Raw genomic sequence first — 16,286 nt, 5'->3', positions numbered from 1 at the left:
CGTTGTTTTAAATGGCATGAACACGGCATTCAAAATGCAGTGTAAAAAGGCTTCAATCGAACCCAGGTTAAGAACCACTGGTTTAAACAGAAAGATATACAAATAGATAGATTCGTTAGCTTTGCTAGCTTCATAACAAAGCTTTGCACATGACTCTGTGTTTGTAATAAATGAGTGAAATGAAAACAACAAGAAATTAAGCAAGCAATTTTTGCAGTTAGTGGTTTTCATTCACTCATAAGTTCCATAGACACTCTATAGGCTTTAATTGCTTTTGATGGGACCTCTAATAATAACATACATATATAAAAAAAATAAGCAGAGGGAGTATTTCAAACTGCCCTGCTGCACAGCAAAAGTGTTCCAGCAGAAAAGGCATATGGATGGCCATGCAGCTGAACAGGACAGGTACAAAAATAAATAAATAATAAGCAGTCATTATCACTATTTAATCAACATCACAAAAAAACGTCTCTACAGTTGGTAGCATTGTGTGGGTGTTGTTTTTTTATTTTTTTTTAGTGACAAGGCGCTAGAGGGGTCACAAAAGTTGCTCTTGCTAAGTTGGCAGCACTGAAGACACAAGTTGCTCTTGCTCGCTTGTACCGTTTACACACACAAGGACATCATAATAGCACTGCTCTTAAAATTAAAGCACCACTTTCAAAATTAAAGCACTGCTTTCAAATAAAGTACCACATATTTTACATTTTATTTTTACTTCATAGAGACTGTGAGGGCTGGTCAAAGACTGTGGATGGCCCGGATGTGACCTGCGGGGCCTTACTTTTCCCAGGTCTGGTCTAATTTGTCAATGGCTTTTTATTTCCTGTCTTAGATGACGCTAGCTGCCTCTGGGATCAACTATCCCTGCCATCACCTCACTGTTTGTCGAAGGTCCTCACCAGCCAATGTCCAGGAGCCCGCAGAAGAGGTATTTAGATTCACATACACAAATGCAGTCATGGGCGCTGTGCTTTGCGTTACTCTCCTTTGTGCCGTGTATACATACAGTACAGACTGAAAATAACAAGGTAAATTGATGCGTCTGTTATTGACTTGTTAAAATGAGTGATTTACATTCACAGTGTGCAGATGTCCACATGATTAGTGATAGCGAGGGGGATGATTTTGAAGACGCGTCAGAGTTTGGTGTGGATGATTCAGAGATGTTTGGAACAGGCTCCTCCAACTGTCGGAAAACGCCTATGAGTATGTACAGCTGACCATTGTTAAAACAGTTTAAACTAATTCTGTTGCTACCAGTGACAGTTTGAGCTATTGTGCTAAAACCTTGCTAGCGCATCCAAAGGCTGACCGTTTAATTCATTTTGCCCTTACAGTGCCAGAGAATAGTGAGAATGAAGCTGATGCCTTACTGCACTTTACTGCGGAATTTTCTTCAAGGTGAGCTCAGCAAAGGGTCTTTGGCATGTGAACCTAATGGACTCTAAAACTGTTAGCATGTAAAATATGTTTGTCTACTATGTGTGTGTCTCCTGCAGGTATGGAGAAAACCACCCAATGTTCTTCATTGGATCTTTGGAGGCAGCGTCTCAAGAGGCCTTCTATGGCAAAGCCAGAGAAGTAAGTCCAGATTTTTTCTTGCTGAATAGTTCTTAATTTGGTGAGCTACTACAACTACAATTACAGTTACATGTGCATTTTTTTGTGACTTTCTCTGAATAAACAAAAAAGTTCCCCTCATAAATAATTTAATAATTTGTATTGAATAATTTGTTCCGGAGATGAACATAATGGTCCATATATTTTGGCTATTTAGACCTCCATAGAGTGACTCTCTAACATGGACTTAGTATCCATCCATCCATTTTCTGAGCCGCTTCTCCTCACTAGGGTCGCGGGGGTGCTGGAGCCTATCCCAGCTATCATCGGGCAGGAGGCGGGGTACACCCTGAACTGGTTGCCAGCCAATCGCAGGGCACATACGAACAAACAACCATTCGCACTCACAGTCATGCCTACGGGCAATTTAGAGTCTCCAATTAATGCATGTTTTTGGGATGTGGGAGGAAACCGGAGTACCCGGAGAAAACCCACGCAGGCACGGGGAGAACATGCAAACTCCACACAGGTGGGGCCAGGGATTGAACCCGGGTCCTCAGAACTGTGAGGCTGACGCTCTAACCAGTCGGCCACCGTGCCGCCTGGACTTAGTATAAAAGTGTCAATTTTATTTGGAAAAAAACACCTTAGTTTTATCATACGAGTGTCCAGAAAAGGCCCCTCTGACAGCTACTTCTGTTTGACCCAGTTTTGTATCCGCCTTGTTCATATTTGGCTAAGCCCCCCCTTCCTCTGATTGGTTGCCTCCATGTAGAAGACCCACTTCTGAGAGCACACGTGTTTATGTTGACAGCGCTGGCTGGCTCGGAAGCGGAAAGGGAAGGCGGAGATCTTCACTAGTGATGTAGATAAGCTCTCGAAATTCAAATGACCAGATTTCAGGCCTCTCTGCAGAAGAACGTCTGGTACTCAGAAATGCGTGGATGATTTTAATTCATTTTTCACGTTTAATGAGGCATCATAGAGCCAGTATTACATCCCAAATACTAGTAAGAGTTGGTTTGGTAAAAAATGCCACCTTTAACTCTACACACGTTTGACATTTTGTAATGGCCATAAAAGTTAAAATAATGATCAGTAATGGCAATAATACATAATAATAATAATAATAATTTGAACCCTGCCAGCTCACCCGCTAACACTAATTGAGGATAAATGTTATATAAAATAGATTTATGGATAATGAATTAAAACAATACTTTTGTTGGGAAAAAAACTCACCAACGCTTGAGTCTTCCTGCTTTTATTTAATGCTTTGATACTGGGTAAATAGAGCTCCATTTTCATTTCATATGTCGTCTAATTTCAACATGACATGTCTCTCAAGCTGATGCTTTTTTTCCCCAAGACAACACAAAGGAGGAACAGACACTGTTCAAGATATTATCATCTGTCAAGGGCACATGCTACAATTTTTCTCCCTCACAGCTAAGCTGATGGGAATTTTGAAACATAGCAGTCAGTATGACGAAGCAGTTTATGTATGTACTATGTTGCATGTACTGTACTCGACATACCGTAGACTAGAGAATTTTTTACAATCGTTTTAAAGAATGGTGAGACAGGTTCTTTAACGGCCCCCTCCAAAAGTAGACAAAAGTTCAGAATTCCAGCTTTTATTTCATGATATTTACATCTAGATGTGTTAAACAACTTCAGTGAGCAAAAGCATTGGATCATGTGACTGATGGGTGTTTCTAGTTGCTCAGGTGTTGCCTTTTAGATTGATTGCTTAAACATTAAATAGTGCTTGTTTTTGGCTTTGGGTTTCACCTGTGAAAGCTGCATTTGCTGTTAAGCAAAGATGAAGACCAGAGAGCTGTCTATGGGAGAATAGCAAACCATTCTGAAGCTGAGAGAAGCGGTAAAATCGATCAGAGCTATTGCACAAACATTAGGCATAGCCAATACACCAATTTGGAATGTCCTGAAAAAGAAAGAAACTACTGGTGTACTGAGCAACAGACATCGAACAGGTCGGCCAAGGGTATCAACAGCAGTTGATAACAGAAACATTGTGAGAGCTGTGAAGTAACACCCAGAGACAACAGTCAGTGACATCACTCCCAACCTCCACATGCCAGGGGTGAAGGTATCACAAAGGCCAAAATATGGAGAAAGGATCTGCTTATGATCCAAAACACACAAGCTCATCTGTGAAGCATGGTGGATGTAATGTCATGGCTTGGGATTGCATGGCTGCTTGGGGAATGCGCTCACTTGTCTTTATTGATGGTGTAACTCATGATGGTCGCAGCAAAATGAATTCTGAAGTCCACAAAACCATTTTGTCTGGCAATTCACAGAAAAGCGCATCCAAACTAATCGGGACAAGGTTCATCGTGCAACAAGACAATGACCCAAAACTAGAGTTGGGCATCGTTTGAGCAATTCCGGTCCCGATTCCGGTTCCTCATTTCGATTCCGGTTCCAAACGATTCTTGATTCGGACTCTTTTCGGACTCAAGCGGGCCGGACCACAATATGTGTGGCTTACATAAATAAGTTATTCAAAATTTTCCCCATTGTTTTGGTACTTTGGGAAAATATTCACATCAGAATCAGAATAATCTTTATTTGCCACTTATGTCCAAAAAACACACAAGGAATTTGTCTCCGGTAGTTGGAGTCGCTCTAGTACGACAACAGACAGTCAATTGACAGAGAACACTTTTGAGACAAAAATGTCAGGTGTGGGAAGTAGCTGAACCCAAGAGCAGGCGGCGGCTGATGTAAAATGATGAACAGTTTTTTGAGCAAAGGTTATGAAAGTGGTTAAAATTTAAGTTGCGACAGTGCATAGGAAAAAACAACAACAAAGTTCCACCAAACCAACCTCTTTTGAAGTGAAGCTTTTGACTGAAATTTTGTAATAGTCAATGTCTTAAAACGTTTCTACAGGAGGTATTTTCACAGTGTGAACATGGCACACCATTTTATATTAGTGTCCTCCTGAAACTTGGCATTGTTTGGCCTTCACAAGTGCATCAATGTCATTTAAGTGTTGTCAGTGCACCTTCCAGTGGGCAAAATTAGCAACAAGTTACTTTATTGAAAAATAGCAGTGAATGTGTTCTCCATCCCCACGGGCCGGATCGGAGCCCCTGATGGGCCGGTTATGGCCCCCGGGCCATATGTTTGAGACAGATGGTTTAAAGCATCACATCATCTGCCAAACAGATAAATGTTACACAGAGTATGTGATTATTTTAATTTGAAGTTTCACAATACATGATTTACTTTTAGTTATCTCCGCACTGTGTCATGTTGTGCGGCTTTGTAGCCACACTGATTATAATTTCACCAAAAGCCATCAAATGTTCACCCTGACTCCAGGGGTTTATTTATCGATGAAGCCCCCCCCAACCTTTTTGTGTTTTTCGGCTTTTGTCCTTTTAAGGACACTCGTATCAGACAGCTTGTGTGGATTACACTCTTATTACACTGTGAGGACACAGCAAGATGTTAGGGGAGTCCAGATCACCCGGTACACAGCGAGCGAGGGAGGGAGGGATGGTGGTTGGATAAGTGAATAGCCTGGATACAACACTGAGATGGGCAGAAAGAAAAAAACTTCAGTCAGAGAGAACAGAGGTAAAGTTGGTGACAGTGAAGGGTATAGATGAACAAATTTGAGGAGAGTCTTAGCGTTTCATCTGGTTCTCAGCTGATCCCTTCTTCTAAGCTGGTGCAATAGCTTCTCCCTGGTGTTCACCCTCTCTGCTGCACTCATCACCAAATGGGGGCAAAACCATTTTCACTGTTTTCAGTTGTATTCCTTGGAAATCTAGCTATAGCCTGCCAACTGTGCTGTGGGTAGAGTGGCTTAGGAGAAACTGGATATGTGCAAAGAATTTGGGAAGATAACAGAAGCTTTTTGAGCTGCTCTTTGTTTGTCCTGATTTGTCACAACCATCTGAGATGCCAGGCCACAAAACTGTTGTTTGGCTGTTTGTTTCCATATATGTGTGACTGTATCCCCACTTTCGCTATCCGTCTAACCGTCCCAAGTCTTTGCCACCATTTGAAAAGCCACCTCATTTTAATGTCCTGCAGAAAAAACCTTCTTCATTAGGGCATATTGAATTCAACTGGAAATAACAGTGGGTTTATAAACAGAGGAATCAGTGGCACTCTCTCAAAGCCTGGGAGAGCTAATCACTAAGCAAAATACTACATTTGATGAAGTGTTTCTGAAGGTGGGTGTTTGGTCCAGGCATATGGCTGTCGAGATGGACTCAATCCACCCTTAATGAAAATGCTTTGGGCCTCTGAGCTGAGCAGAAGCCTCTTGGGGATCAGCAGTTAGTCAGAGCGAACAGAGCTAGGCCACCCATCACTAACCACGATCCTTGCTTAATCCACATCAACGCAGCGGTTAATCACTCCAACCCCTCTCTCCTCTGCTCGCCACTCCGCCGCTGTCTGCCACACACAAAGACACATAAAAATTCATAGCTTGCTGAAGTGGGGAGTTCAGGGATTTATCTCTGCCAAGTATCCGCTTTAGAACCCGGCAATAGCCTTTCAGAGTCAAGAGGAAAGAACACAACCAGGATGGCATCTGGCATTTTGATGCATGCATATATATACATAAGATGTAGAGCTCTTATCACCAGCTACTTTGTCTTGATTCAATAAGTGAAGTTGAAAGAACTACAGGATACTGAATAATAAATAGGGATCACACTACCTGTTATTTATCCTCCTAACCATCAGCTCCGAAGAAGTTTTAAAGAAGCAGCTCAATTATAAGCATGAAATCCAAACCAGTAAGATTAGTAGAGAGCTTAAAAGTTGACGATGTTTCCGTTTGTACTACGTAAGATGTTTTGAGCAAACCTCCTGTGTGGCTGGTCATTGATCTCAATGTGTTTTCCCACAGTGTCTGCAAGGTCATTAGATCAGTCATTTGAGCTCTTCATTTTGAAGTGTTTGCTTTTCCAGACTGAGCTGCCATCTGTATTACAATCACTATCTGGTCTCCTCGGTCATTCCCACTGCCTCCCTACAGAAGTGCATGGGTCTCCGTTTTACTTCCCTGGTCTGAGTGTTCTTTAAAAATGCTTAAAAGTGCTGTCATTTGGTTATAAAAACATGCCAAACACCTCATTATCTGTTTCCATTTTTACACCATCCGCATTTTTAAAAAGCCGCTGTTCCTGCCACACAGTAGATTATGATTTCTCTCTATATATTTTAATGTCTGGCAAGTGTCAATGGTATTAGCAGGATAATCCAATTCAGCCTGTGCTGTTAGATATGTAATGGCCACCTGTCATCACCGCCACACGTTATTTTTCAGTAATTGTCGGCCATATCTCAGCGTGTCCAACTATGAATTTAATTTCCACTCTCTTGGGTAGAAAGTTATGAGGCAAAACATTTTTTTCTGCAAATTATATTTTATTTTTTAATCAGAATCATCTTCATTTGCCAAGTATGTCCAAAAACACACAAGGAATTTGTCTCCGGTAGTTGGAGCCGCTCTAGTACGACAACAGACAAAAGACATTGACAAAAAAAAGAACAATCACTGAGCAGTAAAGGGTTGCTAGTTATCTGGTAATGCCGGTAATTTTTTTTTTTTTTGACAATTGTGCAAAAAGATGCAGAGTCCTCTAGCACTTAGAGCAGTTCGAATGACTAATATTGCAATAGTCCGGTGCAATGACCATTGTGCAAAGGGCGCCGAGACTTCAAGGAGTGTATGCGGTTTAAAGTGACGAGTAGTGCGATAATCTGGGACAATGGTTGTGCAAATGGAGCAGATGCTACTCTGGCATGAGTGGCCAGTATATGCAAATAGTGCAGCATGGCGAGACAACTACAGTGAGTGCACGAGTAATACATAAACGAACTCAAGTCAAAAAATTGCCAGCATGTTGTAATGGAATTGTAGGTTAGGTGTTTAAGAAGTTGATTGCAAGAGGGAAGAAGCTGTTGGAATGTCTGCTAGTTCTAGTTTGCATTGATCGGTAGCGCCTACCTGAGGGAAGGAGCTGGAAGAGCTGGTGACCGGGGTGCGGAGGGTCCGAGAGGATTTTGCACGCTCTTGTCTTAGTTCTAGCAGCGTGCAAGTCCTCAAGGGTAGGTAGGGGGGTACCGACAATCCTTTCAGCAGTTTTGATTGTCCGTTGCAGTCGGAGTTTGTCCTTTTTTGTAGCAGCACCAAACCAGACTGTGATGGAAGAACACAGGACTGATTCGATGACCGCTATGTAGAACTGCCTCAGCAGCTCCCATGGCAGACATTAAAACACACATATCATTTTATACTCAACATGTGACAGGTGTCACTATAGATGCTTTATATTTCTCAATTGAGATCCCGCAAAATTCATCAACATACACGTAAACGGAAAGTCCAGTCTTTGTCCAACTTTTCCTTTTTTACAGAACCCAGCAGAGTGGTGTATTGCTGCAACTGTACACACTTTCACACGTGTGACAATGTCAGTGCTAGCATCTGGTGGTGTGACAGAGATTTTAATTATGCTTTCCTGTACGTGTTGTCTTCGCATTAGGTTTGTTTTATTTGGTTTAGTCATTGTCGTTCGTATTTCACTAATGATGTCGGTATAATTCGTTGGTCATTCCCTTTTAAATTTAGTTGTACTGTTCATTAGTTTGTACATTTATATAATATACAGCAACGCAATGTCTGGTTGGTTGCGGTATTAAATTTAACAAAGGGATTTCTTTATGGCGGCACGGTGGGCGACTGGTTAGCACATCTGTCTCCCAGTTCTGAGGACCAGGGTTCAAATCCCGGCCCCGCCTTTGTGGCGTTTGCATGTTCTCCCCGTGTCTGCGTCAGCGGTTTCCTCCCACATCCCAAAAACATGCATGGTAGGTTGATTGAAGACTCTAAATTGCCCATAGGCGTGAATGTGCGCGCAAATGGTCGTTTATTTATATGTGCCCTGCGATTGCCTGCCGACCAGTTCAGGGTGTACCCCGCCTCTCACCCGAAGATAGCTGGGATAGGCTCCAGCACACCCGCGATCCTTGTGAGGATAAAGTGGTACAAACAATGGATGGATGGATGGATGGATTTCTTTATATAACCTGTAATATATTATAGATGCCGCCATGACGATGAGGTCAATGATGATGCCATCTTTAAAAAATGGCAGCTTGCTAGCAGAGGATTTCCCAGCATGCCTCGCACCGTTGTTAAAATTCTATATGTCAGTTAGTTCCCTAATCCCATAAATAGTTTTAATAATACAAATGTTAATAGAGCTTATGTGTGTTTATCCCCCTCTGCAGCTTTTGTTGTGTCTTAACTATTTTTTTTTTTTATTAGCTGATACCTGGAGTGAATGTGTTATCCGGGCATAAGCTTTCACTACATTGTGCAAACAGGCTGACGTGCTAATGGCCATGTGGGAGATGCAAAATACCTCCGTAAAGCCACAGTGGATGCGCCACAGTATAAAATACACTATTTAAAATCAAGTAAACCTTAGTATTAATAATATTGGTGACCAGAATTGATTAGAAAAACATATTAGGAAAGGATCACCATTAACATTTATTGCATATATGGATAGAAAATCATGGTTGTGCATTCTACATACGAAGAAGAATTTTCATGATTTTTGGGATTGATTTTCAGGGTGGGCATTATACTCGAGAGCGTAATTTATGTGAAGTTACGGTGTTGCAATGCACCTGTTTTTAACACTGGGCTCCTCCGTGTGTGTTGTTTAAAGGGTAATTTACCGTCATATCTGTGCAAATCTTATTAGCATGTCCAACCAGGTCCATCTACTGGTCACTATTTAATATTAAAGTTGATTCACGGGATATCAATAAACCAACATTGCAGGACTCTGCGATGTGACTTTTGCGCACACACATATCGCATCGCGATGACAACGCTCAAACGATATATTGTGTAGCCCTAGTTCTAGTTTATTGTTTTGGTACTAGACAAACACCAAATCAATAAAACGCAAAATGTAATTATATATCTATATTAGGCTTTACAAGATCAGGATTTTTGGGACCGATCAGCGAGTTTAAAAAAACGATACGACCGATCCGATCACAAGATGGAGGAATGTGTGTATTTTATGACCTGTTCATCCATCCATCCATTTTCTGAGCCGCTTCTCCTCACTAAGGGTCGTGGGTGTGCTGGAGCCTATCCCAGCTATCATCTGGCAGGAGGCAGGGTACACCCTGAACTGGTAGCCACCTAATCGCAGGGTACATACAAACAAACAACCAGTCTCACTCACATTCACACCTACGAACAATTTAGAGTTATCAATTAACCTACCATGCATGTTTTTGGGATTTGGGAGGAAACCGGTGTGCCTGGAGAAAACCCACGCAGGCAGAGGGAGAACATGCAAACTCCACACAGGCGGGGCCGGGATTTGAACCCCGGTCCTCAGAACTGTGAGGCAGACGGTCTAACCAGTCATTCACCGTGCCGCATGACCTGTTCATTTACTGTTTATACTTAAAATTATAATTATAATAAATAATGTATCTTTGTTCCTCTATTTATGCCAGTGAGGCATAGTGACAGACAGAACAAATGAATGCTCTTCTATTAGATGGGAGGAAGTAAATACAGTAATTAATGTATCCACTTTTTGTGACATTTTTGTTTGTTGATGTGCCGTGAGATTTTTCAATTGTAAAATGTGTTCCTTGGCTCCATAAAGTTTGGAAATCACTGCTCTAGTCAGATCATGTATTCTAAACAGTCAGGTCAAACCAACATTACATGACAGAAATAATGGGTGCTAACTTACTGTAATTAAATTACTATATTTTTAATTAAATTACTTCACCACACCGAAACTTTAGAGCATGATTCGACAGAACAGCGGCATGTTTATGTCCAACCGTTCGTAGTACCACTAGCTTGCTAGGCTACATAACATTTTATTGCCTGCTTGTGAGCCGTATCGTATTAAAACTACGTGACCATACCTCAAGCAAGCCTTAAACGAACGTCCTCTCCTGTCCTGAGCACCGGTGACCACCAACACACGTTTTTCCCCATTTTGTCCTTATCATACAAAGTCGTCGCCGGGGTAACGAGTGTATCCGGTCGCATTTGAGTTGACAAGATAAAGCCCAATGATCGTAAAAAACGGAATGCGGTGGTATCGGAATACAAGATTTTATTGCAGTAGTCTGACAGTGCAATTGTGAAAGAGCAAATTTGTCTTGTATTCTGATCCGGGCATTACGTGTTGCCTGTCTCCGACGTGTTGTCTGTCCCACACCGCTGACTTTTATTTATTTTTTTTTCCTTTTTCTTTTCTTTTTTTTTTTTAAATAAATAACTTCATTGGCCGTCAGATATTTACAGTACTATGTCAAAAGACACGCGACAAGGCTAAAAATAAACTAGTTTTTTTATTCAAATATACTGTGCACGCGACGACGCAGAGTAAATGTCTTTTACGGAGCCAATCAATGACGTCATTGATCAGATTGGCGAATTATGACATTAAAGCCGATCAGCAGAAAGTGCTAAATATCGGCCGATACCGATCAGCCCGATAAAATCCGTGTAAAGTCTAATATATATATATATATATATATATATATATATCCATCCATCCATTTTCTGAGCCGCTTCTCCTCACTAGGGTCGCGGGCGTGCTGGAGCCTATCCCAGCTGTCATCGGGCAGGAGGCGGGGTACACCCTGAACTGGTTGCCAGCCAATCGCAGGGCACATACAAACAAACAACCATTCCCACTCACAGTCACACCTACGGGCAATTTAGAGTCTCCAATTAATGCATGTTTTTGGGATGTGGGAGAAAACCCACGCAGGCACGGGGAGAACATGCAAACTCCACACAGGTGAGGCCGGGGATTGAACCCTGGTCCTCAGAACTGTGAGGCTGGCGCTCTAACCAGTCGGTCACCGCGCCGCATATATATTTTTTTTCATATGTAGGCATTTTAATACATAATAAACTTTGTGCCAAATATGCCTAACTCGAAACTTCTATCATTCCAGCGAAAACGAAACATCAATACGATAGGTTATACTTGTGGACAGCATGCACACACACACACACACACAAAGCAAGCTCAGATTTAGGTGACCAGGTGTGAAGAAAGGCTATGGGGTCACTGTCTAACTCAGGTTGGACCTAGTAATTTAGCTGAACAGGGATTTGCTCCTCCCCGCTAAGACAGGCAATACAAAAGATCCAACTTGAAAGCGGCAGGAGAACAGAGGGGTACGGACAGTTTAACCGAGATGAAGGTGTTCAGTTGGCCCAAATGGCCACTTTGATTAGTCTTTACACTTGCACTAATTGAGCATGCATGTGTGTGAATGTTAGTACTTCGCCGGTGGGTGCAGCAGAGTTTGGTTTTGTGCGTGTCGGGATGACATGTATCGGGTTGTTGTTGTTTTTTTTTCTTCATGTTGTAAAACCCCACCCTCCCCTCTCACTCATTCCTCTTTCAAGACTGAATTTGCTTGTCTTCTCAGCATGAGTGTTTAATCTTTTCAGGCCGTTGAATCGGCCTGATGAATGAGTCCCCAGCTCCCTCTCTCTAGGAGCCCTGGAGATTATTCTAAAGCTCTAATCGTTGAGCAAACACAGCAGTGCTCTCCCATTTCTATTCTACACAGGCCACAGTATAGCACAACTTGGTCTTTCACTCTCCGTCACATTTAACACCCAGTCTAATTTTTTTTTGCTTTTTGTTGTACGTAGCCTAGATTACTACTCCTGAGAAACTGACCTTCTGACTCTCCCTGTCACCAAAAAAATATCCAAGCGTTTTTCTGTTTGTTCTTTTCATTGCAAGAGATGTGACATGTCATTTAGAGAGCATTATTTCCAACATTGTCCTTTGGAACCTTTTATGCTTGTGGTTGTGTTTGTTTTTTAATTAGATAGTCAGCAGGGAGAATGCTGGGCATATACCATGGTGTCAATATCTTTGGATTTGGAGCTTCGTCAATATTGTCTGCCCTTGCCGCTACTAACCTGAGTAGGCTGTTGGCATTTGGTGTAAAATAAATAAGAGTGGTCTGTCTGTTTTGTTTTCTTCATATCTGTGATGCCTCCGAGAGAGGATTTATTTACACCACTCTCCACTTGATTGTGCGTTGTATTTACCAGTTGTGGCCTTTCCTTTGCCTATAGAAATCATGCAGTCTCTTCACCTACTGGCCAATTTATGGTTATACCACTCAGATTTTACTACTGATCAATACATATGACAATAATTTTAAATCTTCAATAAATTGTGTCTCCTCTGCAGAGAAAGCTGCTGGCTATCTACCTCCACAACGACGACAGTGTCCTCAGCAATGTCTTCTGTTCCCAAATGATGTGTGCCGACTCCATTGTCTCCTACCTGAGCCAGAACTTCATTACATGGGCTTGGGACGTTACTAAAGAACCCAACAAAGCCAGGTAGCAAAGTCAACAACAACTAATGTTTGATTGTTTTCTCATCTTCGTCTGCCGTTCATTTGCTGCTGGGTGATGTAATGCTGTCATGTTCAGGATAATGGCTTTAATGCATTTTAATAGATGAAATATTTTAACATGTCACATTTTTACAGCCAAGGACCACCTTTTCCAAACATTATTTATTCAGTACCTGATATATCATCCAGAAGGAGATGCAGGTGTAACGGCATTTTTTTCCGCGCTTTACTAATTTTCATTTAGAATATCCAACTTACCCAAGTGTTTTCCCACTCACCAGAACCCCGAGTTAAGTCTCCCCTCTGGTAGGAGCCGTTTAAGAAAGACTCTCACCCTGACCTCATCCCTCCATTATTTCTTTTAAGGAAATGCCCTCCTTCCTTCATTCTGCTCTCCATTCTCTTCAATTGCCTCCTTTGCTTTTTGCCCCAGCTGAGCCTTTTTATTGCACATTAAAGGCAGGCAACATCTGGAGCTTTTCATGACACGCAGCGAGTCACAGCTTTGCTGCTAACGCATGCATGCACAAATGCAGTCTCGGTCACTCTCACAAACACAGCGTCTCGGCATTCTCACGCTCCCTGGTTGATCCAGAGTGACTGTTGATTGGCATCAATCACACAGTTACGCTGTGTATGTATGTGTGTGCGCATGTGACAAACCTGCTGATACTGGAATGCGTTTTTTGCTTCACTTTGTATTCTCTCAAGCTGCCCATTTATAAGATTAATTATACATGAGTGCAGTTTCGCCGATTGGATGCCAGTGTAATTTTCGCCCATGGGAAAAAAATCTGATATATTGTACTGTAGTGTCCTGGCAAATATTGACACTTACAACTGGATCAACATGATAAAATTCCTATTAGTGTAGCTTGCAGTGCTGCCCCAAATATATTACTTCATGCTATTGTTCCCCTGTAGTATTTTCCTTCCAATTCTTCTAACAGGAGATTGTGCTAAATGGAAAGTTTAAGCTAGTCTTGTGTACCTGAAAATGACAACTAGAACATTCACTACTATATGAATTAATTGTTTAACTCTCATTGTTTTTGTTTTGAGTTTTGGCTTGTCCCGTCAGGGGTCGCCACAGCGAGTCACTCGCAAGATTTGTTTGGCAGCTTGGCAGTGTATTGCTATGTTCTTTCGGGAGCTTCATAAACACAACTCATCATCCTCTTGCTTGACTTCTCCTCTTGACATCCCACGACCTGAATGCCTAACTTGTCTAGACGGAGAATAAACTTGTCTTTTTCAAATCAAAACATGTCCGGAATGGGTGCATTCAGAAACACTGTGCTTATGACACGGTGAGCTGTCGGAGCATCCAGTGACCATACCAATTCTAGTACAAGTGGTTGTCAGAAATATTCCCTGCAGTGCTACCTACTACTGGAGTTAGTTGCCTGAGTCATCAACTGTTCAGTGAAGCACATAGCTTGTCTCCTCAAATCGTCAGTCATCAAGTTGATGGCAAGAAATGCAAGGTGACAATGCAGAGAAACATTAACTATTTTAGTTGTCTGGATGTTCAGCTAGAGGTGGAGATGTGTGACAAATTGGAAGTTGCCAATCATATTTTTCAATAGCTTAAACTCCCATTCGTGTTGAGGTTTCTCCTGCCCTGAAGCTTTTCAAAAGCCATGGCTCTGGTGCAGTCTCTGCTACGTTCTTCATTATGTCATTGTGTCTCAATGAAACTGTGCTAAAGCGTTCACATGAGCTTTGAGGTAGATTGACTTCCTAATGTCCTCAGTAATACACTATTTGGAGCCGTATAAGACACACATCCTAATAATTTAATTCATGAATCAATAGTTTGGCTAGCTCTTTATTCTTACCTAGACATTTTGTACAATTCTGTTTTTCAGTTTCAGGCTCTTTTCTGCTTCAGCATGACTGTGCCCCAGTGATCGACAGCGTGGTTGGGTGTGCTATGTGTGGAAGAACTAGAAATCCTTGACCTCAGCCGCGTCTAAAATACAACAACAAAATCACACCCTGAAACCGTGCAGAAATTATAGCTGCAAAAGAGAAGACAAACTTTATTTTCCTCCATTTTCACTTCCTCTGGGTGTACCCTTACACGTTTTGATAAAGATTTTTCAATATCTTGACTTTTAGATGGCTGACTAAAGCAGGTTTGCTTGTGTTTGATGGGGGATTTTAGATTGAATTACCCTTCAAGTTAGTGTCTATTGTTCACTGGTCTTTCATTACAGGTTAAAGTTTCTCCACAGGCTATTGTTATGATCTGCCCGGGCTATGGTCTATACATGGATAAGTGTCAGGGCAAAATGATCAGTAGGATTTAGGGTACCCAACTTCTTCATCGCCAAATGCAGGTCAATCAGAGTTCAGCAATTATACCCCATCCTCTAGTTATCAAAATGTTAAAAAAGGAGTTACTTGTGTCCAGTTTTTGTACTGTTTCCCTTTTTTCACCAATAATATATTTACAAAGCTTATTAAAACAAATGTATTAAATAATTATGACTGGATTAATTTAAACGGTGATCGGCAAAATAGGTTGAAAATCATTTTAAAGACTCATTTATTTAGCGATCCTAAAGTGTGTTTTTCTGTAAAAAGGGGCAGAAAATATAAATTTATTCTTCCCTCTGCTCCTTTTAGTTGAAGTTTGTTTCAAGTGAACAAATGTTTTTTTCCCTAATATATATGTAATGAAATAGTTAAAAAAAACCAAATCTAATTAGTCTACAACCATATTTACACGATGCGTGGGTGCATGACTACTACTGCTCGTGGTGTAGCACTATTTAACAATCCTGCAAGTAACTCTTTGGTTTGACTGTGTTTTCATGTGCTGCAGCATTCTCAGACGGCATCCTTCAACTTCATCACCCTATTCTGACCCATTGTCTCGCCTTCCATCCCATTACATCCCTCTATTTTACCAGCCAGTTATTAAAGTAGATCTTATTAAAAGGCAGGAGGAAATAAGTAATCTATATTTGCATTCAGTCTATAGCAATTCATTAATATTATGACATTTAGAGGGAGCTCGGTGGGCTCGGGCTGCCTGCTACCCTTTTCCCTGCTTGAAATGTTAATTTAAAAACTTCCCTCTTTGTAATGGAATAAGAAATCCTCTCTTACCCTATCAATTCTGGGAGTCTGGCGAGGCATACTAATTCACCCAATTGAGGTAGCATGTCACTCTGATGGAATAAGAAAAAGCAGAATTGATTTTAAAGTTCTTAATGCCACCAATTTTATGCATTTCTCTATTATGT

The 16,286-nt window shown here is 41.4% G+C and overlaps 1 protein-coding gene across 2 annotated transcripts in view; it reads left to right on the top strand.

The window, feature by feature from the left end:
• faf1 (Fas (TNFRSF6) associated factor 1) overlaps nt 1-16,286 on the top strand; it is a 95,666-nt gene that overhangs the window by 48,559 nt on the left and 30,821 nt on the right. For both annotated transcript variants that reach the window (XM_061779186.1, XM_061779185.1), the window contains 5 exons: nt 839-934; nt 1,089-1,212; nt 1,344-1,407; nt 1,506-1,587; nt 12,858-13,012. In XM_061779186.1, coding sequence (XP_061635170.1) covers nt 839-934; nt 1,089-1,212; nt 1,344-1,407; nt 1,506-1,587; nt 12,858-13,012 — 521 coding nt within the window. The remainder of the gene's footprint in view (nt 1-838; nt 935-1,088; nt 1,213-1,343; nt 1,408-1,505; nt 1,588-12,857; nt 13,013-16,286) is intronic.

This window comes from Phyllopteryx taeniolatus, chromosome 7, assembly GCF_024500385.1.
Source record: "Phyllopteryx taeniolatus isolate TA_2022b chromosome 7, UOR_Ptae_1.2, whole genome shotgun sequence".
Lineage (NCBI taxonomy): Eukaryota > Metazoa > Chordata > Actinopteri > Syngnathiformes > Syngnathidae > Phyllopteryx > Phyllopteryx taeniolatus.
Note: the sequence above shows the minus strand (reverse complement) of the source record. Positions and strands in the feature narration are given on the sequence as shown.